General features: G+C 46.2%; 1 protein-coding gene across 8 annotated transcripts in view; it reads right to left on the bottom strand.

Moving 5' to 3' along the window:
• Positions 1-3,851: 3,851 nt before the first annotated feature.
• Positions 3,852-26,117, bottom strand: part of ST6GAL1 (ST6 beta-galactoside alpha-2,6-sialyltransferase 1) — an 85,881-nt gene continuing 63,615 nt past the window's right edge. For 6 of the 8 annotated variants that reach the window (XM_087740711.1, XM_087740712.1, XM_087740718.1 and 3 more), the window contains 6 exons: positions 19,312-19,441; positions 17,517-18,201; positions 14,159-14,256; positions 8,759-8,860; positions 7,326-7,500; positions 3,852-5,342 (listed from right to left, as the gene is read on the bottom strand). In XM_087740711.1, the coding sequence (XP_087596837.1) occupies positions 5,101-5,342; positions 7,326-7,500; positions 8,759-8,860; positions 14,159-14,256; positions 17,517-18,150 (1,251 nt within the window). In that variant the 5' untranslated portion in view covers positions 18,151-18,201; positions 19,312-19,441 and the 3' untranslated portion in view covers positions 3,852-5,100. Of the gene's footprint in view, positions 5,343-7,325; positions 7,501-8,758; positions 8,861-14,158; positions 14,257-17,516; positions 18,202-19,311; positions 19,442-23,174; positions 23,322-26,117 lie in introns of all 8 variants that reach the window. The other 2 variants (XM_087740713.1, XM_087740714.1) reach the window with 2 other exon arrangements.

The raw sequence follows: 26,117 nt of genomic DNA on the forward strand, positions 1-26,117 counted from the left end.
GCTCAGAGCTGGCCTGGAGACAGCAAGCCAAGTTCACTGCGTTTTGGGAAGTATCCGTTCCTGTTTAAGGAGGCCTAGTTTCTGCCAGAAGTTACTCGCAACAAACCAAACCACTTTCAGTCGACTCCCTCTGCTCCTCCCCTTCTCTGGCTTTCAGACGGTTACTTGGAACAAATTGCACTAGACGCGCGCTTTTCCAAAGCATTTCTAAGGTCGTTTTTTCCCTGTTCACCTTCATTCTTCCTTTGCAAACACCCGTGTATCTTCCCAAAACATAACTTGAACAGAGGATTTTTTTTTTTTTTCAGATACTCATTGCTTAAATTTTCTCCCCAAATTAGTTTTGTTCGTTGTACGTGGAACACAAATTAATGGTAGAGTGCTAAGCTTCAAGTCTGACCTGGCTGTCAAAAGATCCAATTGATAGGAAATTCTCCCTTTATCACTCATGAAGTTACGAGATAAGTTTAGGCAAGTGAACAGATACAAAGTCATACAAAACGTGGAGACACAAACATCCTATTGCATCACCTCACCCCCTACCAGGCGTGGGTAGGAGTGTTGGTTCTCCCACTGGACACACACTGCTTGCAGGCAGATGAAGGCCTGCCGGTACACACACTCAGAAGAGCAAATAGGTGAACGAACGACAAGCACATGGGTTTCAGAGCTCTCCCTGTCAGAGCGGTTGGACTATGGCCTGAGATCCCACCTGAACGCAGAGCTGACATCCTGGAGGATGAAGTAGCAGCAGGGGCCACTTATCTATAGAGGGAAGGCATTTTACAGGACTTGGATGAAAGACAGAGTGTGAGAGCTGGCCCCTACAAGGGCTCCTTCCTTTTTCAGCAAGATAGCGTGAGGGCGCTGTGTTTCCAATCCTCTAGCACAATTCCCCACAAGAAGCCCTCCATACCCAACTCTAGAACAGCAGACAAGTTGTGCATGACACGAGCTGTGCGTTACCAACTCCAGGAGACACCGGATCTCCCTCTGTTGTGTTATCGGGATGACCAGGCACATTCTTGTACATTGAACCAGTTTTCCATACCTTTCACAAGACAAGGCTACTAAGCAGGTCATTGAGTTTAGTTCAAAAAGAGAAGCTATTTGCTTACAGAGCAGAGAGGGCCACTTACCAGCTTTCCTTCATCTGCATTTTAAAAACAAGCACATCCTCTTTTTTGCAAGTTCTGTCTTCAAAACAGAGTCCTGATCTGTAGCTCCTTCTCACCTGGAGTGAGGCACAAAGCCAGATGGGTCACAGTTTGTTCCCAGCATTTCCCAGTCAGCTCACTAGCTCTAGCTGAACAGGGTGACTGCAGGCAGCTCCCTTCTCAGGACACCAGGCAATATGTCCACACCCTCACCAGCTCTTTCCCACTTTCATCTCCCCTATAAATGTACCAGGGCATTTCTGTCCCTGTGATATATTGTTTCTGGAGCGTTTGCTAGGATCTAAGATATATATGGCCATGCACACAAATTATCTGTTCTTCTTGGGGAGCTGAGGAAGGGTGTGTTGACTCAGGTGCATACAATCTGAATTTCTGGGACTTTTCTCCCTTTTTTTTCCTTGTTAGTTAAAGCAAAACAAAACAAAAACACCCCACAGGCAGTTTTGTCAGCCCAGACAATGAAAGCTCTCCTTCAAGACAAGGAAGTCCAGTGTTCCTCTACCGGTAACATACTGTCGTTGTTTTTACACTGCCCAAATATTTCCTCGTCCACCCATGAGCCCCTGACAGCTGCATTTACCTCCTCTGGGCTCTCATCTTACCACATAACCCACACCCATGCCCCTGGCTCTCTAGTACACCTAAAGGCAAAGAGGAAGAAATAGTTTCCAGCTGGAGTGTCAGATTAAGACCAATCTTTGCTCCGTATTGTGTGTTAATCCATTTAAGACTAGACTCTTTTGTAAGATAGGTATATTTACAGTGTGGAGAAAAAAAATCCTTTCACTTCCTTTAACATCATGAATCAGTTTCTACTGCCTTGTCTAAATAAATCATAATATTTGATCATCACAAGTCTTATCAAAGGTTGTGATTTCCTCCAGAAACTGTCTCTGGTTTTGGAATTCTAGGTCTTTAAAGATATTTTTTAAATCTGGATCAGCTAGGTTTTCAAAAGGGCAAGCAAGGACCAATATGCTCTCCCAAGAGCCCACACTTACAAATAAGGTATCTTGATAGTTTATTGACTGATCCACTGTCATACTAAAATATACTTTTTCCCAATTAATCAGCACAGCTGCAGAAACAGGTGGAATACCGGATAGTACAAAGTTTAAACTTGAAATCAAGACAATTCAGGGGTGATGTCTTTCTGAAATTAAGCTAGAGTTCCCATCACCTTCCAGTATTTCCCTTTCATTCCTTTTCCTTTCCCCTTCCCTTTCAGTACGTCAAAGACTGTAGCGTCTGTGAGTGCTATAGATTAGTTTACACTGCAGGGAGGAGTTAAGAAGTTGCAGCTAGGGAAAAGTATTTCTAAGCAATATTCAGAAACAGAAATAACACCACAATCAAGAGGAGAGATCTTTCCTACATCAAAAACTGAAAGAATCCCTTCATTCTCCTCCTCCCCAGACTTGCTGACCTTCCCCCACACCCTTCCCATATCATTATGGAGCATCTTTCCCAGTACTTAGCCCTTCAGTGGCTAACTGACAATGGCAGTGTTGCTGTCTTCCCGCTTTCCACATGGATAGAAAGCTGTTCACATTCTGGAAATGGTTAGAGACTGCAGGAGGGATACGGCTTTTGTTACAGTCTAGCTATTACTGTCTACTAACTTAAACTTGGCTCTTCTAAATACCAGACTTGTCATCACTTGCAATTTATATTACATTTGGATCTATGCAACCAAAAAAAAATAAAAAAAAGGAAGGTTAACACTGGCCTATTTTAAGCTCTCTCACAATTCCTGTAAAACTCTGTTTAGATTGTAAATGAATCACGCTGAATCTAGCTAAAACTGTTAGCATAATGTTTGAAATTTCATGCCCAGTGCAACACTATTGCCCGTAAGTAACTGAGGGCTCTGAAAGACCCTGGGGAGCCTGTTTGACATTTTGTCTTCTTGCAGGAGCCCTGCAGAGGAGAAGGTGGTTTGGGGGACCCCCAGGTGAATTAGCAGGCAGACTGTGCTTGCTTCCCGGGGCTGTGCTTGCTCCCCTGCAGCAAGGTACCATCCATCCATTGCACAGTGGCTGGTCCAGTCACCCCAACAGGGAGGCGGGGGAAAATAACATTGTGAGAAATAACAAATGAGACAGCCTAGGAAAAAAGGAAGAAGCTATTTGAATCCCAACTAAACACATACTAAGAAGACAAATCGCTGTGGCAGACAACCCCTTGATCCAAGGGCCAGAGGTAGGACTGTTAGAAACTAAGAGTGGAGATGGAGAGAGGTTTGCTATGGCTCACCCCAACAGCCTCTGCTAGCTTTTCCTCTGTAAGCTCTCTCCTTCCCTAACAGTGAAAATGAATCCTTAACAAGACACTCATGGGCTTCATCACATTCTTGTCCTTGTGCCCCTGAGCAGTAGTGTAAGGACCTGAATTTTTTTACAAATATATATGACATGACATACAATTTGTAAACACTGACAGATCCAATCCATCCAAACAGATGGGCGTGCAGAAAGCCAGCCTTGGAGCTGGAGGAACAGCTCTGCAGCGGCCCTCCCACCAAGATGGGGCAAGAGCCGTGGGCTTACCAAAACGAGAGGGTGAACAGCTGCACTCCCAGCTCTGCCTGTGCTGGTGCAAGAGTGGTAGAAGTCCCCAGGGCCACGGAGCAACGGCATTTACACTGGTTTCACCAAGGCAAGAACAAGCCAATGACTTCACAGGATTTATTCAAAACAGGAGAAGAAAAAGCTTTCTTTACAGACATCATGAAACACATCAGTACAGAAGAGGACAAGGAAGGTGTTCTCACTGACGTACAGAGATTGCAGAGCTACTACTTCCACCATGCCGCTACAGGAGAGTCCCCTCGAGCAGGGAAAAGCTGCCCTCCTCAATTCTGCCTGTGCTTCAGCACGAGAAGCAGAGCACACTCTCCCTCCCCACTGCTCATGAAGCACGGGGGCAATGCGTCTGCTCCCCACCTATTCAGAAAGCACACAGCAACTGAGATCACCTCCGTTAGCTTGCAGAGAAGTGGGACTTATCTGGCCAGCAGCTACGTGGCATGTCTGTTACCAGAGACAAGCCAGCAAGTAATTTGCCAATAATTGCAAAGGTAGACGAGCAAATTGCTGGAAAGAGGTACCAACTTTCAGTGAGTTCTCCCATTTGTGCCCTGGAACATCTTCCCTAAAACATTTTTGAAATTAGGTTTCTTCTGTACCAAGCCCAGCACTGTACTGGAGAAGTTAATGTTCACTAAAATGTATTTTAAGCAATTAAAAAAAAGGTAAAAAGATTAAAAAGTCTTGCAAGAATCACTGAATTGTGAATTGCCTCCCTCCTCCTTTGCCAAAAATGCCACCTGAATGATTTCAGAAGTCTTACAATTTGAAAGGAAGTTGCCATGGTTATTTTACAAATTGTTTATAAAATCAAATATTTTGGACTAAGAGTTTAGCTTATCAGTACACAGTTTTGACAGTGTTTCCACAAATCAGCCCTGCTCCAAAGAGCTCCTAGGACCATGCAAACAAGTTTTAAATTATTTATTATTGTTTATTTTTGGTTGTCATAACCCCTTTGAAGCAAACGGAACTATATTCAGCATTTGATTCCGACTTGTGCAATCTCTGCTTAGAAAGCCTCTCCTGCATCTCCCATACACCATCATTGGTTGAGATGAAGACAGAGATATCCACCTGCTGCATGAGCCTGGCTCCACCAGGAGTAAATTTATTGCAGTGGCTCATGCAGATACCGCGTGGACGTACCGCAATATATTAACACCGCCTTACAGCTGGGAGAAGTTAGGCAGCAAAGTCCTAAGAGCAAGTGTTGCAACATGGAAGAGCTGTCAAAACACACCAGTGCTTAGACCTACCAAATCCGACAACCCTGATTTAAAAAGTGCTTTGACAGTCAAGAAAAATTCCTAAACACACTAAAAACTGATCTGCTAGCAATGCACATTTCGGAAGCCGGGCAAAGTGACTTTCCCGTGAGTATAGATGTCCTCATCTGTGCCCTGGTTTATATGCTTCACCAAGTTTTTCTCAAACAGGAGAGGGTGGTAAGCTCCCATGGTACAGGCACGGTCGTGAAACTTCTGGTAATAGTGGCAAATGTCCGTCTGCCGTTTGGAAGGGAGAAATTCATACACATCCACTTCATCACAGAGCGTCATCATGATCACAATGCCTAGGAAGGGATAGAAAGCAGACATCCCCATGTCAAACCAGAGAACCGATGAAACATTCCAGCGAGACAGGCGGTCAGCAAGGAGCAGCCAGCTCCAAGGGGAAGGGTTTCCTTTCTGAACGTTCAGGCGAGAGGGGGAGAAAACAAGTCTGGCCAGACGGGGCTGTTTTCTGAAGCCCTCTCTTGCAAAGCTATGATCACCTTGATTACAGCAGATTGTTTACAGTGACATCCATGCCAAAAGCCCAATTTTTAAGAGCGCTACCATTCTCCACGACTTTCATGGAAACTTGGGCGTCTGCCAACCGTGCACTACAATTAGCTGATCCAAACAGCCCATCTCAAACCTGCTTGGGTAAGCAGCGACGAGACCTTCACCTTTTCCCCACCTGCCTCTTGTGAACGCAGGGGATATGAAAGCAACCGTGCCTGGAGATGGCTCAGGGAGACCCAGGGGCCTCTGCTCCCCAGGCTCCCCAGCTCCCCCGCAGCAGAGCGGTGCTGCCCTCCTGTGTCTTCCGACAGGCACAGGAACCACTGGAGGACATTCACGCCACCGCTGGGCACAGACCTCAACCTTCTGGTCAGATCAGAAGTAAGCCATAGTTAGTGGCTACTTTTCTTTCAAGTGCAAGAAATAGCAAGAATATACTAGGGAAACAGAACCCATGTATAACAGCACAGAAAATTCATGCAGTATCCGAGACATCAGGGACCATGCATGATCAGAGCAACACAGTTTACAAGACATTAAAAGAACCCATCCGTGAAACCACTTGTTTAACTGAAGTGCATTTTAAACACATTTTCATCCACCTTTTCAAATGACAATTTTCATTCATGCTTAGGCCTTCCAGGAAACCCAGAGCTGCAAACTGGAACTCATCTCTGCCCCCGAGTCTGGCGAGGTGACTTGTTTTACAAAGCTGGTAACTTGGCCCAAAGTTAAGCCACAGAGGAATTTGCTGTCTGATGTGGCCTGGTGCCTGCCTTCAAGCCCCTAACTCCAGTTAACAACAATTTTGCTGCTGAAGTCATTGACTATGCTGTCGCGTAGTTGTTCTGCACATATCCCAGCAATGATGTAATAGGTGCTGGGCGAGAGCAAGATTGTGGAAGAAAATTAGACATTTGACTGGCAAAAATAAGAAGTGACTCTGTTTACACAGAGGCAGAAGGGTGCCTGTGCCCCAGCAGCAATGGGAGCAGAGACGGGAGCAGAAGAAGGGCTGAAGCACAGCAGTTGGACATCCACGTGGCAAACAAAACCATACGTCTACACTGTGATTTCAAATACATGTGAACTTCCTCAGAAGTTCACTCCTTTTTATTCAGCTGGTCATGAGATCTGCTCTCCAATAAGAAGGAAAAGCTTTGCAAAAACAGAACATAAAATGAGCCCCTTTGCCGAGAGGCTGGATTTAGCATGCTGACAAACAAGACGTTAACATGCTAAATAAGGGGGAATGTCACTTAACTTGTCAGGGCAACTATTCAGTCTGACCATCCCCAGCCTCCCAGTAAGTCTTTTGCTATATATATTTTTCCATATATATTTTTTTCCATATCTATATGGAAAGCATAAACAGGCAGCACTTAAATTTCATCTGCAGTAACCAGATTTCTTTGCCTGACAAGATCTGAGCCCACAGGAGCTGTATCCTTCCTCTCGCACCCCACGGGAACTGCTCTGGCACTAGAAGCTAGAAATCCTAGAGAATATCTGATGTTACAATCTGCTCTCCTGTTTCCACGTGGAACCAGGCCATGTTTGTAACCGCTGTTTCAGAGGGGTGCTGCAAACCGCTTACTTTAACACAACTGAGCTGCTGCTTTAAAGACAGGAAGCTTAAATTTTGGTGTAAGACAAACACTGTAAAAGCAACTCTGATAAGCACCATAAATCTGTAGTTGTCTTGGAAAAAAGGCATCCTGGAGAGTTCCTGCAGACTGAATGAGAAGTTTAGAGGGCAATTATCTTACCAAGCATTCCTGACGATGGTGGATTAGGCTGAATATGCTCCATGGAATTCTCCTGCAGAATATCCCAGAGTTGCCACTGCATTTTTGGATTCAGGATATAGAAGGGCTGCTCTGGGTGTGTACTACGATATGCCTTATAGCTTTCAAAAAAGTTGTAGTCTGGTTTTCTGTACCACTGGAAAAACAGAAACAAGAAGTCAAACTCTTCTCATTTTTAGCCCACTCTTTCCCATTACCAATGGGAAACGAGGACAAGTGAACCTGCTACTGCCAGGGGGAAAAGGTCCTGCTATACCTACACACACTCACCCTCTGTCCCCCACCACCTCATCTGCCCTTTGGGTCGCTGTGGTGACTTGCCTCAGTGAACAGAGCAGGAAAAAAACCTCTCTTTGGCAGTGAACGACCACTAAATGAGATCAGCCATCTTGTATAATTTCATTCTGCATCCCCCAATAGCAGATGATGTTGAGAAGTCTGCCTTAAATGTTACAGACCCCAACCCCTCTGCATGCTGGAGTACAAAGCATCCTATTCTTCAAGCAAGTGCCCTCAGCACAGCCTCCTAAAACAGGCTGAGCTGATTTGCATCCTAAAACTTCCCCTTTCAGTAAAAGCACTTAGGAAGGGTTTATGTTTTCTTAAAGTAACTTTGAGATTTTTTCCTATGCTAATCCCATTCTGGTTTTACTGACTCTGAAACGTGCTGAACATACACCCTCATGTCTCCTGGAGGTGTGGGACTAGACACAAGAATAAACATTAGTGAGAAAACAGGAACTGCAGTCCAGAGAAAAGAACGCAAAGACCTCTCAGTTACAGATGGAGCTTAAAAGAAACGAATGGAGTATTCACTCCTACCCGCTTTCACCCTGAGCCTCCAAAGCTCATCACACATGAGCCCTTTTGTACTCAAACTGAAAAGTGAATACTAGAGGGATTGCAACACCTGCAACTGAAAGTCTAGCTGATACAGAGAGGAGACATTTGCTAAAATCTTCAGAGGGTTTCCTAATCCATTCATAATGCATCAAGTATATCTTATGTCTGACTGGTGCTTGAAATATCCAAGCATCAACCATCAGCAAATCTTACAGCAAGTGTCAGAAAGAGATCATCCTCTGGCGAGATGACAACTACTGCAGCCAATAGTGACCTCCTCCCTGCGGCATCAGCCCATGGGAAAGTAAAGGTGGTGACCCCTTACACTTGGCCTGAGGCCCTTCACAGGGATCAGGAACAGGCAAGTGTTTCCCTAGAAGCACCCCTACATGGGATACTCTCAGAAGTACATATAGATGTATCCATGATAATGAAGAGATAAACAAGAATGGCCTTAAAATGAGTGATTGGCCACATTAGGAGGAAGTGGGTTAACAGATGCACTTTGAAGCATATGAATCTCATTTTATTTACAGAAAACTCAGCCTTACCTCATGAATTTCTGCATGATATGGTGCTGGATCCCAGACAATTAAGATTCCAGTGTTATATAGCGCTTCCCTCAGGAACTGCTGCTCCTCAACAGTTACAAGCTTGAATAACAACAACAAATACAGTAATATATAGTATGCTGTCAGAATCAGCAGGCAGCCAAGCCGTAAAACATACCTGAGTACAGCCACAGCCACCCCACTGCTGGTTATTGAGCATGACCCACTGTGTTCAGGCAAGGAGACAACCCCCAGTGATGCCCTTCCAATGCCCACTCCAGTCCTATCTAGCAGCACAGGATTTAGTGGAGAGTCATAAGAAAAACTGCCAGTACGCTTTACAAGGTTTTCTCTATCCATCTTCAATAATGAAATAAGGAAAGGACCCGCAGAGTGACCCAGCTTGTATGATGGATACCATTGCTACAACCACCAGAAGCAGGTGGGAACATCAGTTGCTGCCACCAGTCGCCAGCACAGTCCAGGAAGAGCCTAATGCAAACACACCGTTGGCTTTATCAAGAACCTTCATTTGAACCAAAAAAAAGTCAGCACGTGGGCGGTTTCTCCTGACCAGCACGAACTCAGGCAGACAGGGCTCAGCGCTAGGCCAACTTGCTGCAAGAGCACCAGTGCAAGAGATGAGAGCCCATGGCACCCCAGCTCACCCTCGCACTGAGCCCCACCTTGCCTCTCCAGAGCAGGGTGATGCAACTCGGGCAAGGGAGGTTTGAATCTTGTGAGAGCAGCAATGAGGAGGAAAGCACCACAACAGCAAAGCACACATGCTAGAGACAGTATCAATGGAGAGAGGCTGCTCCACCAGAGGCTTTCCCAAATGAACAAAACCAGGTGGTTCAAACAGAGAAGTTGCCCTCTACAGCCTGGACACAACCGTCACAGCTCATGATGCCTGAGGGCAACACAGGTCTGCAGCAAAAAGCTAACAGTCAGAATCAAATGAGACTGGGACTGGCCTCCTGTCCTCCCCACCCGAAGCCATAACCTGTACAGACACAGCTTGTAAACATCTGCTGAAGAAAAGTGTCATCATAAAAATCAGCTCCCATTTGTCCTGATTTTCTCCATGGACCTAATTAAGAGCTAGCCAATTTATCCTCGAGTATCCCAGCTGCCCCAGCAGCAGGCTACCTTCCTGGCTGTCACCATAAACAGAGCACAAGGACACTCTGGCCAGCCCAGATGCGAATTATTCCAAAAGCAAAAAGGGTTTCCTCACATCTGTTCTTAACTCTGTGGGATTAGGCTTTGGCCTTGACCACGTGCACTGCCTAGTTTCATTTCCTTACAGTAGCTAAAATATCTAGGCCACTTGTTAACTGGAACATGCAACGCTGCAGGTGTGAACTTCTGCCTCCGCTCCATGGACACCAGAGGCAGAGTCAAGGAGAAGGCATGGCAGCTGGCACCAGCCATCCCCTTAGCCAAGTACCAGTGGGATGGAGCAGCGCAACAGGACAGGAACGGCGCAAGGAGCACGGGCGCTTTATTTTCATTTCATTGTTTCTATTTAAAGGCTTGAAATCTTTCGGGAACTTTTCTGATGTGAAACATGTGAAGGGAAGCTTTAAGAGAGACTGAGCATCAGAGAAAGCAAAGGTCAGCCAAGCAAAGCCATGTGAGTTGGCGGAGGCACACACCCCTAGAGAGCTGTGACAGGCACAGAAGCAAAGGGATAAGCAACGAGGTGGGGAGCACCCCCACAGCCACAAAGTGTTTGCTGTTTCCTTCCCTACACCACAGAGCTGGTCCTGGCACTACTAGTTGCCTATCGGTCACTTAACCCGCTTGCTGGAGGAATCTGGCTCCCCAGATACCTTTAGTGCCTATTTGTTCTGTTTCATAGCAACTGGTTCTTTGCAAGTAGTTAAATGAATTTAAATTGCTACATGACTTATTTGTCTTGCCCAGCTTTTTGGTCCTAATTAGTTAACTGATCTATTGATTTCCTAGTTAATTTGTTCTTTAGCCAATTCACTGTTCAGCAAGTGAATTTTGCTAACAGAGCCCCTACCCTCCTGGTATGTTTATTGACCGTATCAAAATGAGTTCCTTCTCTCTGGTATGGCAGTCAATGCCCCGTAATGTAAACATGCTCCCTTTTCCCATCACAATCTTACTCCATTCCACTGGTGAGCTATCTCCTTTCTCTTCCTCCCTGAAGACTCGTTAGTGCCAATAACAGCAAACGCAGCCAAAGCAGAGAGTGCTCTCCATGACAGCGAGGAGCCAGCCAAGGAGAACCATAAACAACGGTTGGGACGAATGAGGTACTCTGGTCCTTGGTCAGCTCTGCAGAAAGGAGTTGTGTCCTACAGAACACTGGCACTCCCCCCACACACTCTTCAGCCCTCATTTTTGCAAGATGCAAGTGCTTTCCCAGGGCACATCGATGTCTTGCGTAAGACTGCAGGAAAACATGCCATTAAAGGAAGCGGTACTGATGAACCAGTGAAGGTCTAAGAAAATAAGCAAGGCAATGTTAAAGAATATCTTTCTTTAAAACAAATACTAAGCTTGTGGACCTACAAGCCTATCCTCAGATCTGAGGATCCCAAATTTCTCCCCCCCACCAGTATCAATCTATTAATCTTTCCCTGTGCACAGAGATGTACAAGATACCCTGCTCTACTGTTAAAACCATCCACCCCTAGATATGTGCTAGTGACTGGTCAGCAAATTACAGAAAAATATCTTCAGATAGTTATTAAGCAACTTAGGGCCACGGGCCACACATGCCGAAGGGATCCTACTCCATACAGACTAGTTCTGACAGATTAGATTCAGGACATCCCATTTCCTTCATTTTGGGAATAGACCAAGGACTGATCAATAGTAAGAGCCAAAATAAAAGCAGCCAAGCCACAATCCCATCTCTGCTCCCAGTGACCACTTGCAACATAAGAAAAGCCAAATCCAAAACAAGAACAAATTACAGCTTGTCCAGCCAGTACCTGATGCCTGCAAGCAGCTGAAAACAAAACACCATCAGGCAACCCCACTAACAAGAAGGTAAAAATGATGTCACCATGACTAGAACAGCACCGAACCATTAAATGTGCAAATAAAAACACAGAAGAAAACCAGGCTCCCAATCCAGTTATCCCTGAAGATAACAGGATCTGCAGTTAGAGCTGTTCAGTTTAGAAACTCCAGAAGAGAGACTCCTGCAGTATTCACACAGAGAGCATCTTTTGCCCTGTTTAGCAGCTAGATCAACGCTGCATTTAGCCTCAAAAACAGCAACAATTGTGCTCTCCCTGTAATGAAGTTTTCTAAGCTGGTGTCTCCATTCAGAGGGGATGGTGGCAGATGAAAAGTGTCACCCACAGCTGCAGGCTGATCTGCATGGAGAACAGAAGCACTATAATGACATGGCTGTAACTACCTTAGTCCAAAATAAGAGCATCCACACAGAGAGTTATTACTGCTATATTACAGCTGTACAATCATACTGTTACCCTTCTCCCTGTGCAGATAACCCGGGTATCACACAGCTCATGTACATGGTTTTACTGGTAAACGACTTCATATCACAGTAAGTTTGGCAATGCACACATCCTCCAGAGGAAGTTTTCTTAAGTGATAACACCTATCTGACATCATAAAAATACACACAGAAAAGAAAGATAAAAAAAATTGAGAGGTCAAACAGGGCAGAGGAAGAAGGATGTCAGCAGCCAGATACGTCTGCTAAAAACCAGATTGGTTCAAAAAGGACAAACTGTCCCACATCTGACTGGTGGTTTAATGCAGGGAAATCAAGATGCAGCACGTGGGAGAACAGCACGGCAGCAAGGGGAGAAGGTAAGACCCAAAAGGACCCAAGAGCACAAAGAGGTAGCAACAGCTTTTGACAAGAAGCAAGAACATACTTCAAAAGACAGGAAAAATGAACTAGGGAAACTGGTTAAAAGCTCGCTCCACGTCTTGCCTTTGAGGATGATGGCCAAGCTCCTGCTGCTGCTTTGAGAAACTTCAAACCTTTTTACATGGCAGCACCCATGGACTCCTCACACAGGAGTAGACGAGAAAACTGCAGGCCTATGCATCTCAGCTTTGGGGTGAGGAAAGGAAACTGCCTTTTCAGTTCTGGAGTACAAAAGCTATGCTTCAGTCCCCCATCTCTCGCCCTCAGTCTTCATGTGCCTACAGCCTCCTCCCCCTCTTCTCAGTGAGAAGGTGCTCGTATTCTGCGCTGCAACACCACACCAGGTCTTTCATTCAACGACGCTTGGCCTATTTGGTATTTTACTGTCCCCTTCCATTCTCTCACCAGCAGTCACTGTCCCTCACCATTCTCTCACTGTAATTTCCTCTTCTCCCTGCATATCTACGCTTGAACATTTCTCCCCCCACAAATAGACAAACATGAAGTGTAACAGGTACATGGAAGCAAGGTGCAAACACTCTCCAAGATGTTCCTAGAGGAGCGAAGGTCTCTGTTGTGGGTCTCACTGCTCCTGAATGGGTGGCTTACTAACCCTGCTAATGTATTGCTAGACATGGTTCCTAACCACTGAGGATCTGCTTCAAAGTCTATTGAAGTCCAAAGGAAATTAGCAGAGGGACAGCCTTATACCCCAAAAGAGCTCTCGGAGAGTCAAAAAGAATTTAACTAATTAAGTGATGCCTTGTGTTAAAAGGTACTTTCTGCTGTGCTCTGCAATGAGGTCCTGGACCCTCTGACTCACCCACCAGAGTCCATACCCTCTCCTGGCTGCGTGCCGGCTACAGCTTTAAAGGTGAGTCCTTTGCCAATTGTCTTTAGCCAGTTAACAGCCCAGGTTAACATGTTATCTAGATGTCTGCAACATCACTGGGCAGAAAAGAAGCACTGTTCTTTCATTAAAAACCTAATAAACTTCCTTCATTCTTCATACCCATCTCCAGGGCGGGCACAACCCACCTCTTGACACACCTCGGTTTGCTGAGCAGCATTAGCTGAGCTGCGGTGCCATTCCTGCCTCGCACTCCCCAAGCACAGCAGCAAGCGTGCAGCTGGCCTTCCTGCACTTAGAAGAGGCTTCGAGCCAAGCCAAAAATAATAACACCTTGTGCTTGCCATAAATCGCAAGCAGGCTACCGCAGGTTCACTAGCGCACGCTAATTTAACTGCAGTAACCTCAGATTTGCCAGCTGTCCTTCCATTACAAGGAAGGATGTCCCCATCCTATGGCTATCTGCTAGGGACAGGAGAAATCAGATAGAAAGCCCTGTTCTCCCCAAATTCATTTTAAAGGCCTTCCAGCAGCAGATGAACCCAGAAGCCCCGTGGATGTTGTTATTTCAGGCTGCCATTCAGCTCCCAGGCAGGCACAGGGGAGTTACGCAGCTCTGCCACGCTGGGCCCATTTGGCACACATTCGTCAGACCTACCTGGGAGTTCACAAGACGAATTGTTGTCTTTTGCCCCACATCTTCCTGAAACCCCTTGGTAGGAGCCCCATTGAATCGCAAGACGGCATCATGGCTGTCTGAAAGCAAAACAGAGTGAAAACCCATGAGCTAACAACTGTTTTTTGAGTGATAGATGTGTAATAGGTTATTCGCCTGCATTTCTAATACAATCTGGCTAGTCCCTGCAGACTTTCCATGTAACAACTAGAAATACCAAGCCAGGTTCTGCAGAAGTTGTTAGTCTAACTTCATGATCAATACATCTTTAAAAATCAACTTTTCAAAACTACGATCCGCTGGCCAGCTGAGAGTGCAGCCCTAGCATTTGCTCTGCACAGAGGAGCGTGGCATCTCTCTCCCTCTCCCTCTCCCTCTTCTTCCTTCCAAACGCTTTACCAGGAGATAGACTGATACACAATTGATTTACCATGTGGCTGGCTGCAAACTAAGGAACTAAGAAATAATGGCAAGCCAGCAACCTCTCTTGCACCCTGGAGGTTGACCAGCCTGAGAAACATGCATAACCACCACAGTGGAAAACGAAACTGGCTTCAGCCTGCCAGCATACCTCCCACGTTACAGAAATAAAACCACCGCTGTGCATTTAACAGGCATGGCTTGTTACACGCCTTGGGATTCACTGCATTTTCCTCTGCTGGCATCATCTCTTAAGATAGCACAGCATTCCTCCAGCACCCTCCTCTGCCTCGGCACAGCCAGCCACGCTGCCGCAATGCCATGGAGCCAGATTGCTGCTGCGGCACAGAGGGTGTACGTGACCATCACCCTGGCATCCCGGCTTCTCCATACCTACCGGCTAGATTTGGATAGGAAACCTTTTATGTGATCAGAAGCGTTCAGCTGCAGGAGCAGGACCAGCTTCCCTGCCTTTGCGCCGAGGCCCCACAGCCACAGCTCACACCAGCCGCAGCTGGGTCTGCGGGGAATTGCCGAGTCCCCAGCCAGGGCAGAAGGGCTCATTGGCTCCAGAATGGGGTCTTTTTGAGATCATTTTCTTGAAAACAGGGGTGTTTTCACAAGCAATGCTAGAGGATCAGTAATCACTGGAAGCAAAGACTAGTTTCTCAGCTACTTTATTCTCATAGACAAATGGATCTTGTTTAGAGCCCTTCCAAAGCAACACACAAAACCCAGAAAGGTGACATTTCCAGAAAAAATGTGTCCATGCTGAGCAGCAGGTCTGTAGTTACCACTACAGACCCTTAATTCCACATCCTACATTGCATCAATGGAGTACAAGGTTATAATTTCCTCATATAACTTCAGCCAGACACCAAGCGTTATTATGCCCTAAATTTGCATTTAAAAAGGGTGTTTAATGTCTGCACAGGCAGAGTAGCTGGCTCTCTGAAGCCAGGAAGTCTCCAGGTGGTTGTGCTGCACTCGGTATTTCCCGTATCAGACTTTTCACTGGCAATTCATAACCTCCAATAACACCAAGAGCCCAGTAAAAGAAGAGCTGCTTGTTTACAAGCTTCTCCCTGTTCTGCTCTGCCAGCCTCCCTTACATTGACTAATTGCTCATTTGATATCTTAATGTGATTATACAGAACAAATATTTCCTGGTCATTTAAGGAACAATAATTCAGCAATCTGTTGTGCTCATCTACGCAAATGCTTCATTTTAAGCCCATCAGACATAGTACCTTTTTGGCACCTTCCTCCAAGAAAACCACAGTTTTTCCTACATGGAAATACATCAGGTCAAAACTAGGAAAAAAACATACATAAATACACTGAGTACTCCTGAATCCTTTGATATTCACCCTGCCCAGCTCAAGGCTGCAAGTGCCCAAAACTCTGCAGAATCACTAGCAGAGATGACTGCTTGAGCAGAAAGGTTAAAGTCTGTGACCCAGGCACGAGGAACGCAAGCCAGGGACACCAGCAGGGGTTAACGGCATTTGCCTTGAGCACATTACACAGTGACCTTTCCAGCATCCTTCCCTTGTGATCTGGAACAAACTGGTGCTTCAGTTTCAGGGACAGGCTCAGAGACCAGCCGTAGGAACAATGAAAAGGCTTTTCACGTCTGACGTCCTCTCAGCTGTGCCACAGCCGGAGCACAGCCCATTGCACTTCTTGGCTGCTCCGATTCAGAATCCAGCGCTTGCATGGACTGCATTACAACACACTGGAAACATCACCCTCAGCTCTTGAGAGGGTCTCCTTACGGAGGAGCGAGCAGTTTTATCAGTATGCTGGAGTCCAAGACACTCTTGGGCACAAGCCAGCTGTGTCAAGAGAGAGTGCTCAACAGAAGGTCACTTCTGTGGAAACCTTTAGCTACTGAACTTCAAGAGGCAGCTAAATAAGCCAAGACAGGTACTCAAAGACAGAATTGGCTTCCCAAGTCTTGACCTACATGGCCTCAAACACTTGTAAGAGGCAGAAACAATTACATTAAACAACTCCCACCTGTAATTTTTACCAGGAGGCAATGCTATCCTGGTTAATACCACCACCACTACCTTTTTCATCTCAACTTTCACGGCATTTTCACACACTTCAGGCTGTTCAACTTCATTCTAGCGCATGCCCAACTGCCCTGTGGAGCACACACGAGTTTGGGACCGAACTTTTGAGCAACTACGAGAAGAAAACCCTGACCTTCCCACGAGCATCTGGGGACTATGATTCTGAAGGCTTTGCCCAGGTCGTTCATGCATAAAGTATTAAAGGGATATTTACTTGTTTCAGAGTATGAAGGCTACTTCCAGCTTAGTGCAGCCCAAAGGGACCTGATCCAACAGACACACTGAGTCTGCAAACAATTTCCACCGGAGAGAACACCCATAGGCTTTAAAACTTCTGCAGTGAAGCTGCAGTTCAGCAAAGTGAATTTTAACTGAGCCTCCAACAACAATTAATGAAGAAAGCTGAGGGAACTGTAGGCACAGGAGAATTTTCTGCCAGGCACAGGAGAATTTTCTGCCAGCCACAAAATCCTGAGTTGATGGCTGGAGAGTTGGTTTCCCCTGCATGCTGCTTTCTTAAAGACACGAAATGTTTTGGTATCAAAACATGTTTCTATATAATCCACAGTACAAGACTCATGTTTCAGAATTTATTAACTAATGCATTAACCTCAGATAAATAAGAGGACAGGAGTGTCTGATCATTACTCCCATCTCCTCCTAGGCTGCGGTGTTCACTAACTTTAGAAGAAGTTTAAGGATAATATTTCAACTTATTTTAAACACCTCTGTGACCACAGCAGAGACTTAATGGTAAAAGTGTGACAGTAGGCTACTTCTATGCAGCGTAAGTTATAAAACTATGTTATTTGTATTTATGTGAATAGAAAGATACCAACCTATCTCTTGTCCCAAATGAGATGATTTCAGAGACCCTGCTGAGGACACAACGGCACAGCGACCCAGGCGGCCCACTGTTTCATTGAGGCTTTTCCCTGGTAGGTATTGCTGCCATTCAGAGGTATCAAAAGGACCATCGGAGCCCTGTATCATGGTCACGTTCACCCTGTCCCGTAGCTGGCAGAGCAGCTTCTCTGGGCTGAGTTTAGCAGCATTCCTCTTTCCATTGTAAGTCACATTGTACTTGTTCATGGACAGGTAGTTTTTTCTGACCTTCTGCAGCCTGGGTATGAGATTTCTGGATGAACTGTCCTTATCCCATACCTTCACAGAGTCTGCTGCTTTCTTGGACTTTTCGGCTGTTGCAGAGGTGCTGCCTTGTACTTTGTTGTGGTTACTAAACAAAGTTTTGGGTATCATCTGACCCAATTCACTGGCTGCTTCACGGAAAAGGCTCTGGGATTTAAGTGGGCTCCATTTTTCCAAAGTCCTGTGAACCTGTAAATCATCGCTCTCGGTCTTGAAAGGAACATAGTAGCTTCTTCTCGTCTCTCTCCACAGGCAAACTGTCAGAGCTACCAGTATCACCACAAGAACACACATGAATTTTTTCAACACATTGATGTGAACCATAGTGTACGGTGCATCCAAACGGGACACTGAACACCGGGCAGGAAGCTGGTCCTGGGAGAGAGGAACACATCTCAGTCAGGGCTGCTCGCACAGGCAGGCATATATATAAACATCAGTGTGTGAGCAATGGAAGGGGAGCGGGAGAACAGAAGGGCAATTTTAAAATTTCACGTTGTTTAAAGATCTCATTTCAAAGTCCACCACCTCAAACATCAAACAGATAGACTTGAGCTGGCTATGAGCCATCACATGCTATGTAACGGTGATGTGAGGCCACTGCCACTCCAACTATTCTTCTATTCCCTTCCACAGGTGACAGTCAAGTTTAACACAGCCAGTATCACACCAGCAGCAGGGTAAGTCTCCACTTTGCTTTCCTTCACCTCCCATCTCAGCTAGCCGATATCAAAGTCCCACCACCAGCATTTCTAGAACTGAGCTCTTACTTGACCATAGGCATGAACACTAATGAAGCACATAATGAGGCATATAACTGGGGGGGGGGAGGGGGAAGCTGTGAGTTCCTGAACACCAGGAGCTTCACCAGCCTGGTACTGACAGATTTGGTGACTTCACAGGAAATTTCTGCAAGCCTGCAGCGGGCTGAGCGCACTCCCAACATGAAACCTCACTAAACTGCTGCTCGGACCCAGTTAGTCCACAGTAGGGTTTGAGGCATGTTGGGGTTCATAAGTGCACTTTGATAAACATTACTCAAGGTATGTTACCCCTGGAGAAAGCAAAGCCAGACCCTGTTGTACAGCACTGCCTGTCCTCTTTTGCGCTACCTCATGTTAGCAGGCACTTCCAGCTCCCATCATGTTATAAAGGGGGCAATTCATTAGAAGGAGTGCCCAAAGGGAAGCTCAACCTAGGCAGCACAAGGGGCTGGTGAAGGAAACATGCTGAGGCATAAACACCTCGTGAGCGGCACATGGGACTACAGAATACAGGAGGGCAGCTGCTCATTTCTCTATGTGGCTGCTCTGGGACACGTCCAAGAACACGGGAGCAGTATAGAGACAGCAGGTGTCCGGGGGACAAACAGATGCAGATCATTACCCAGCCTAGAGAGGCACTAGTAACAACCCCCTCCTTGAGCAACTTGCTGAAAGCAAGCAGTGCTAAGCTGTGGTACAGAGAAGTTACTGAGCTACCCACACGCTGCCTGTGGATAAAGCAGCAGCTCTTCAACTCAAGTCATTTTTGGCTGTTGGCAGATTTTCTTCCAAGAGTTTAAGCAGGATATCCCAAAACAGTTCTGTGACACACTGAAGAGTTCAAGAAACACCTGCAAAAAAAGAGGAAAAAAAGAAACTATTATGGAAGAACCTTGTGGTTCTGGGGATGAGCAAGTACTTCCTCAGGTAAGTGGTGTAGTCCCACAAAAGCTGCTACCCAGGCATGGAAGGGCCAGCAGCAAACACCTTAAACACCACATAAGCCTTTTAAATGGTTAAATGCCTACTTCAAAGTGGGCACCTTCCTTCTTAGCCTGAAATCTGCTCTCAGGAAGCAGGAACCAGTTCGCAGGCTGCCTGCTCTATGCTCGCGCCAAACCGATGGCCTTCTCCATGCAGAAGGCTCTAAGCAGCAGATACAGCTGTAACAGAGTCAAGGAAAAATCCCAATGCTGATGCTTAACACCATGAACAGGGGAAAGGAAAGAAAAAGCTAACTTTTCCTAGGGAAATATCTTACTGTCTATTCTTGGGTGATTCATGCACTCTTCCTCAAATGCAGTGGCAGAGAAAACTCCCTGCTTTTGTGGAGCAAGTCATATGAATAGTTGCTTTATAACATATATCTTAATCCACAGGTCTTCACAAAATAGACAAATATATTTTAGACTTTACAGCTTCAGTCTACCAAGGAAATGCAGCAAGAGAAAGGGAGATTCACAGTATTATACAATTCAAGAAGCAGCTTGCTTTTGCAGGAACTCTGAGTCAGTACAATGCCATATAAGCTAAATTACAAATGCTACCCATCACAGGATTAAATACTAAATTATTAAAGCATCCTAATGCTGACTACTTATATTTTCTTTTAACCCTATTACCGAACTCAACTTGATTTCTTACAGAGTACCACACAATCAAAAAGCATTGTTCTACCTCCAGTTCTTAAACAACAAGAGAAAGATTGAAGAAGCACAAGTAATTCTAGCTTTTATTGAAACAATTTCCCCTGCCTTGACAGACCATCTCACTTTTCATTTGCTTGAGAAGCAAGCGCTAGAAAAGCACGCTGAAGTCTTTTTGGCCAGTATGGTTTCAGACACAGAGGTACAGCAGTCTGGGGAAGGGGAGGGTGTCAGGAGGGGATGCAGGACATCGCTGCGCTCTCTTCTGCAAGGAGTTAACACGAGGTTCCCCATGATGTTTACGTTTCTTCTTCTGCTGTGGTCCCTGCAAGACACTCTCACACCTGCTTCTCCCCCATCCCCTCCGCAGCTGGAGACCCCGGTGGGCCAGCCTGCTCCACGTCTGCCTGGTGCCCTCAGGAACAAGAAAGAGCCGTGTGAAGGCAGGAGACTGCAAAAGCCATTTACTAAAGGGGAAAGCACCGCTGGGTCAGCCTCCACGCTGTCAGAGGCTCTGCGGGCAAACCACACTTGGGCAGCAATGTTTCCCAAATCGAGAGAGAGAGAAACACCGAAATAGAGTTGTCCAGTGTCAACTTAGTACAAAACCCTGAGACACCTCCCTCCGACCACGCTTCCTGCAGCCCCCAACCTGACTTTATTCACGCTGTACTTTACACAAGATGAGGGTCTGGCTTCCAGGAAACTCAACCAAGATCTGTGTGGGCCGGACAGAGCCTCCACACCACAGGAGGTGCCCCGGCTGCCCCGCCGTCCTGCAGAGCAGAGCTCTTCATTCCGGGCCCTGGAGGGCTCTGCTGTGCTTTTGACTTCAGAAGCCTCTCCTGAGGCGTTTCCAAGCGTAGGTGGTGCAGGTGCATCTCAGTACTGTCAGCTTTTGTTTCCCAAGGCTAGGATAATCTAGAAGAGTGGCAGGTTCATCATGGTAGAACATTGCAAGTTCCTGCTGGGACACTCCTCCCAATGACGCAAAGCACAGGTTGCCCAAAAAGTCGCAATACCTCCTCTCCTCCCCGGGCCACACAAAGGAACCTGGAAAACTCACCTTCAGCACTCAGCACAACGTGACCCCCACCTTTGATGACTGTGCATGATGCTGCAACATGAACAGTTATTTTGCTTTGATTTGTAAGTTGGCAAAGTAGGTTCTGCAAGCAAGTACATTTTAGCAGAGCCACAACATTCAAGGTACCTTTTGTTCACCATGGATTCATGGCAGTTCAGTTTAATTATTACTGCTACTTCACATGATATGATTTTATTTTATTTGCACAAGTAACGTCCTAACACGACGTCCCTCTCAAGCATTCTGCCACCGAACCTTTTCTGTGGAGCAGGAAGGCAGCTGCTCTTCCAGGCAAGGTAGGATAGCCCACAAGTGGTGTTCTCTTTCCACACCTTTAGATAAGTCACTTGTGCGCGCTTCTGTATCACAGCTGTTAGTATAAATGTGCTCTTCTGGAGGCGATGGAAACTTATCACCTGCACAAAGCACAAGGTGTCAGCTACAAGTACTAAGAAAGAAAGGACAAAAAAAATCCCCCAAACCTATAAAAATACTTAAACAAATAGCTGCTGCCTTCTTGAAACCTAGAGCCTGACGTGGCTGTGGGGCGCAGCACTGGCTGGCTGGCAGGCAGGCTAAGCCCGCACAGCAAGTCCTCTGGGGGTAAATCCTGTCCACACACTCTTACATTTAACCCTTATTGTCCAAATATCTCACTGGACTCAGGTCTTAATCATCAAAGTACAGAAGAGTGTGAAAGACCTGCCGCCTCTCGTGTCCCAGACACTGCTGTCCACTCGGGGAGCTGCAGCCAGCAGTGCACTGGCAGAGAACACCAGGCAATCCCCATTTCCACAACCCACAGCAGATTTAACCTAAAACTGCTAACAACAGTGTCTTCACCTCATTAAACAAAAAGTCTATCAAGCCCTTACCTGTCTCCTATAGTGACCGACAGCAGATACACAGAGAAACCACATAAGTATGGAAAACTGTCTGAATATATTTCTCTTCCAGTAAATGCACACAGCTTCCAAAAAGCTGTGTCATCAGCTGTACCAATGCCCATCCTCTGCACATTTAATTGCTTCTTGAAACTGCTCACATTTCCAAAACAGCCCAAGGCAGTGAATCCTGCAATCGTGCACCATGCAGAGCCAACCCCTCCTCTCTCTGCTTCGCACCGGCAAACCCGATCGCACCGACAGTAATCCTTCTGCCTTCATTTTCTGCACATTGTTCATGGTTGCACCACCTCTCCTAACACCCTCCTTTCTCCACCCATTGCTTTTCCAGGCTGAATCCTGCTTGTTCCAATCCCTCCTTGCACAGCAGCTCTTCCATGCCTTTGACTCTCTTGGTCAACTTCCCTGGCACCATTTGCAGCCCGTGAACACCCCTCGAGGCAGGCACACCAGGACACCTCAGCTGCACACGCTCAGGCCACGTGGTCCAGCAGCAACATGACAACAGGGCTGCTCTGTTCTCCTTCCAAAACTTCCTCCACTTCTATTTCCCTTCCGGACTGTTTCTAAGCCCTGAGCTCTGAGCTGTCAGTAATGACTTCAGGATATTTTGCAAGCAGCACTGACTCACTAAGAGTTGTCCCCAGCACAGCACAGAGAGCAGGAATAAAATACAACTAAAGAGCATTACCTTACCCCTGCTAGCACAGGCTTCCTTTGCCACTGCACTGCCCAGCCACCCAGGATCAACAAATCCCTCTACAGCTGCTCAGTGCTTTCTCTGGTCCCAGCAGCCCTCTGAAGACAAAGCCAGCCAAGCCCATCACCTAACCCTTCCTCCTCTCCTTTGCAGATCCGTTATCACTGCTCAACGGCGGAGAGATCTCGGAGCAAATCCCTGTGGGACGTCTGTGATGTTATGAAACCTGACTGCTTGGTTTCCTACCTGCTAGGCAGTCGCTAATCCAGTTCAGGAACTTCTTCACCCCACGACAGCTTAGGGGTTTTCTTTTTTGAGGCTCTTGGTGAGCAATCTCACCAAAACCTTGAAAATTCAAGCATGCTGTTTCCCTCTCTCCAGGTTCACTAACTTCTGAAAATAAGAGAAGAGGAAACAGGCAGATGATAGATTCAAAACATGACTCTTCCGCAAACAGATGATGAGACTTCTCCATTAATTCTTACATATTCTACAGGTGTTAGTTATTTTTATTATGCTTACTGGTCTGAAGCAATGGATCCCACCAGAGTCCCTCCGAAATGCAATCATGTCAAATAACACCTTTAATTTAATTTAAACAACAATTTGAGAGATGCAACCCCTGGGGATGGGCACATGCAGGGATGACATCCACCTGTTCTACTATGCCTCTCCTTGGTCCCTCCGTTCATATATCAGCATCATTCACCTGCAGTTTTCTTGCCTCTGATGTAGGCACAAAAGCTTTTTACTTTAGCAAGTTGTTCCTCAGTCTTTTTTTAGGTAATGTGATAATCATTTCATATTTCAACTGAGAGCATTTACATTTCTTTCCATGTTTCCTTCATTTATGCATTTCCATCTGTACTCATAACTCTGCCATGCCTAAATACAAAGCACTAAAGCTTTGTTCCCAGCTTTTGCTGGTGTATTTTTGAACGTTTTTATGCTCCCCCATATGAACATTTTATACTTCAACTACATCTTTTTATTCTTTTTTAATACATTCTCAGCACTATCCCTTTCCTCCATGTAGCACCCTCTGTAAAGCGCCTGTGAAGAGAGCAGCGGCTGGTAGCAGAGGCAGAATGAGTTCACACGGAAGTGTGTGAAAAGATGATACCTAAAGAGGAAAGACGTGGAGGTGTAGGGTAGGAATCCCTCCATTCAAAATAAAATAACATATCCAAGAAAACTGAAGAGAGAAAAAAACTGGGATTCAAGAAGTAATCTCCCATCCACATCTGTTTTTAAAATTCCCTATTCCTGTCCTGGGGAAAAAAAAAAAGAAATATCAAGAGCCTTTATAGTATTAAACAAACTATGATCATGCCATTTTGCAAATGAAGAAGCTTTTCTTGTCATATACTCGATACATCAGATGAAAGGTGATAATACATTTGTTCAAGCTAAAGACCTGTCCCTGCAGAGCTGAGCTTCAGAAGATGTCTCTGATACTTTATTTAGCCTGGCCTGTTAATTCAACTGTCTGTATTTCAACTTTGTAAATATATAAACAGGGAAGACTCACTTCTAGCAGTTCATGGTTTTTTTCCAAAACATCACTGTGCTGCGAAAATAAAACATCTGTTGAGCCATACATTTAAGTAAGTGCTTCCAATGCCACCAAACAGAACAAAAAAAAAGAGGAGAATGAGAAATTTTTATGTGGAGAATGAGGAAAAGAAGTGTTTTAAGTGAGGAACATGGTTAAATTTCAGATGATGTGTTGAGGAGCTATACAAGTCACTTGCTAATGAAATAAATCATTCCATTAGTCCTGCCTGCATTAAAAATCTCTACATGTGCCAGAAAAACTATGCTGCTGTCACAGCTGAAAAAAATCCTCCAGGAGAACAGGAGAGGCAGATTTTGGGGGGAGGCACAGGGGAAGTTTAAGCATGTGTTTCATTTTGGTTTTACGTGTCAACAAACATTGGGATTTAATAAAGGCAGAAACCTTCATTTCTGGCTGTGTCAGCCCTTTATTCCCCCTCTTTTCTGAGGTCCCAAGTTGTTTTTGGAGGGTGGCTCTGCATAGCAGCACACTGCCTCCCCTTCTGCCCTAATTAAAAAGCAGCAGTTTTGCTTTCACTCACCACAGATGCTCCGCCAGGCACCTGCAGAACCGCATGGTCACCATCGGCCACTGAGACCCAAGGGAAGAGGCGACCCGCGCTGCTGTGGCTTCCCACCTCCAGCTCCCGCCATCCTGGCAGGATGCCTGCACAGCTCTGGCCCAGGACCAGCCCATACCAGGGCGTGGTCTTAAACGAAGTGCACGTTTGGAGCTGTTGGAGCTCCGCTCTAATAAACCACTTCATGTTAGCAAGTACGACATATGCGATGACAAATCCGCTCCAGGGCATCCGAACCAGGTAAGCCATGCAGTTAAGGACATGCCAACAGTTATGGCTGCAGCAAGAAGCAGTATGCCCAGCAGCACCCACAGAGCTGAGAAGCAGGTTTCCCAAGAAGTGAGCCTCTGCTTGCTGCTGTGCTTCTGCCCAGACCAGGAGCAGACACAAACACAGATATGCGGGGACAGTCTTCAACACCGACATACCAAGAGAGGAAGGGAGGGATTCAACAAACAGCGTTACAGCACAGCCATGCTGCTCTAATAGCTGGTGACTGTAAAAGGGACGGTTGTCCTGTGCCTTTGCCTATCTGTTCAGAGACTGGCATCCACAGAGGGACGACCTTCAGCTCCGACAAGTGTATCACATTACCACCCTTCACTCCAACACTGTCAGGAAAGCAGTTAACACCAAAAAGCGTATCTTCTCCTTCTACAAAGCCACAAGCTCTAACCATCACCCTGGACCAGCAGTAACAGTCCCGAACCCTGCTGGCTAAGGGAGAAATGGGCTACTGCAGGGTCCTTTGCAGGTGCATGAGGATGGAAGGACAATTTAACTCTCAGGACAGGAAAAAATAATTATCAAGGCATGCCACGGGGGAGCATACCATATACATGTTTCTTGCTTGGTGGGTTACTTGCCCAGAGGGACGGCGTGTTTATGAGCTCCGGAACAGGACGAAGCTCTCAGGGGTGGGACCAGCACCTCTCCATTACAAAAGCCCGCTTCCTACCCCATGGAGAGACACCTGCTGAATATTCCTTGTTTACAGTAAGCAAGAAGACCCCACCTGTGTGGGGTGCCGGTGTGCCCCAGGCAAGCCCTG

The sequence above is a fragment of the Nipponia nippon genome, unplaced genomic scaffold (assembly GCF_047370975.1).
Source record: "Nipponia nippon isolate SJK-2023a ecotype South Korea unplaced genomic scaffold, ASM4737097v1 scaffold_7, whole genome shotgun sequence".
Classification (NCBI taxonomy): Eukaryota; Metazoa; Chordata; class Aves; order Pelecaniformes; family Threskiornithidae; genus Nipponia; species Nipponia nippon.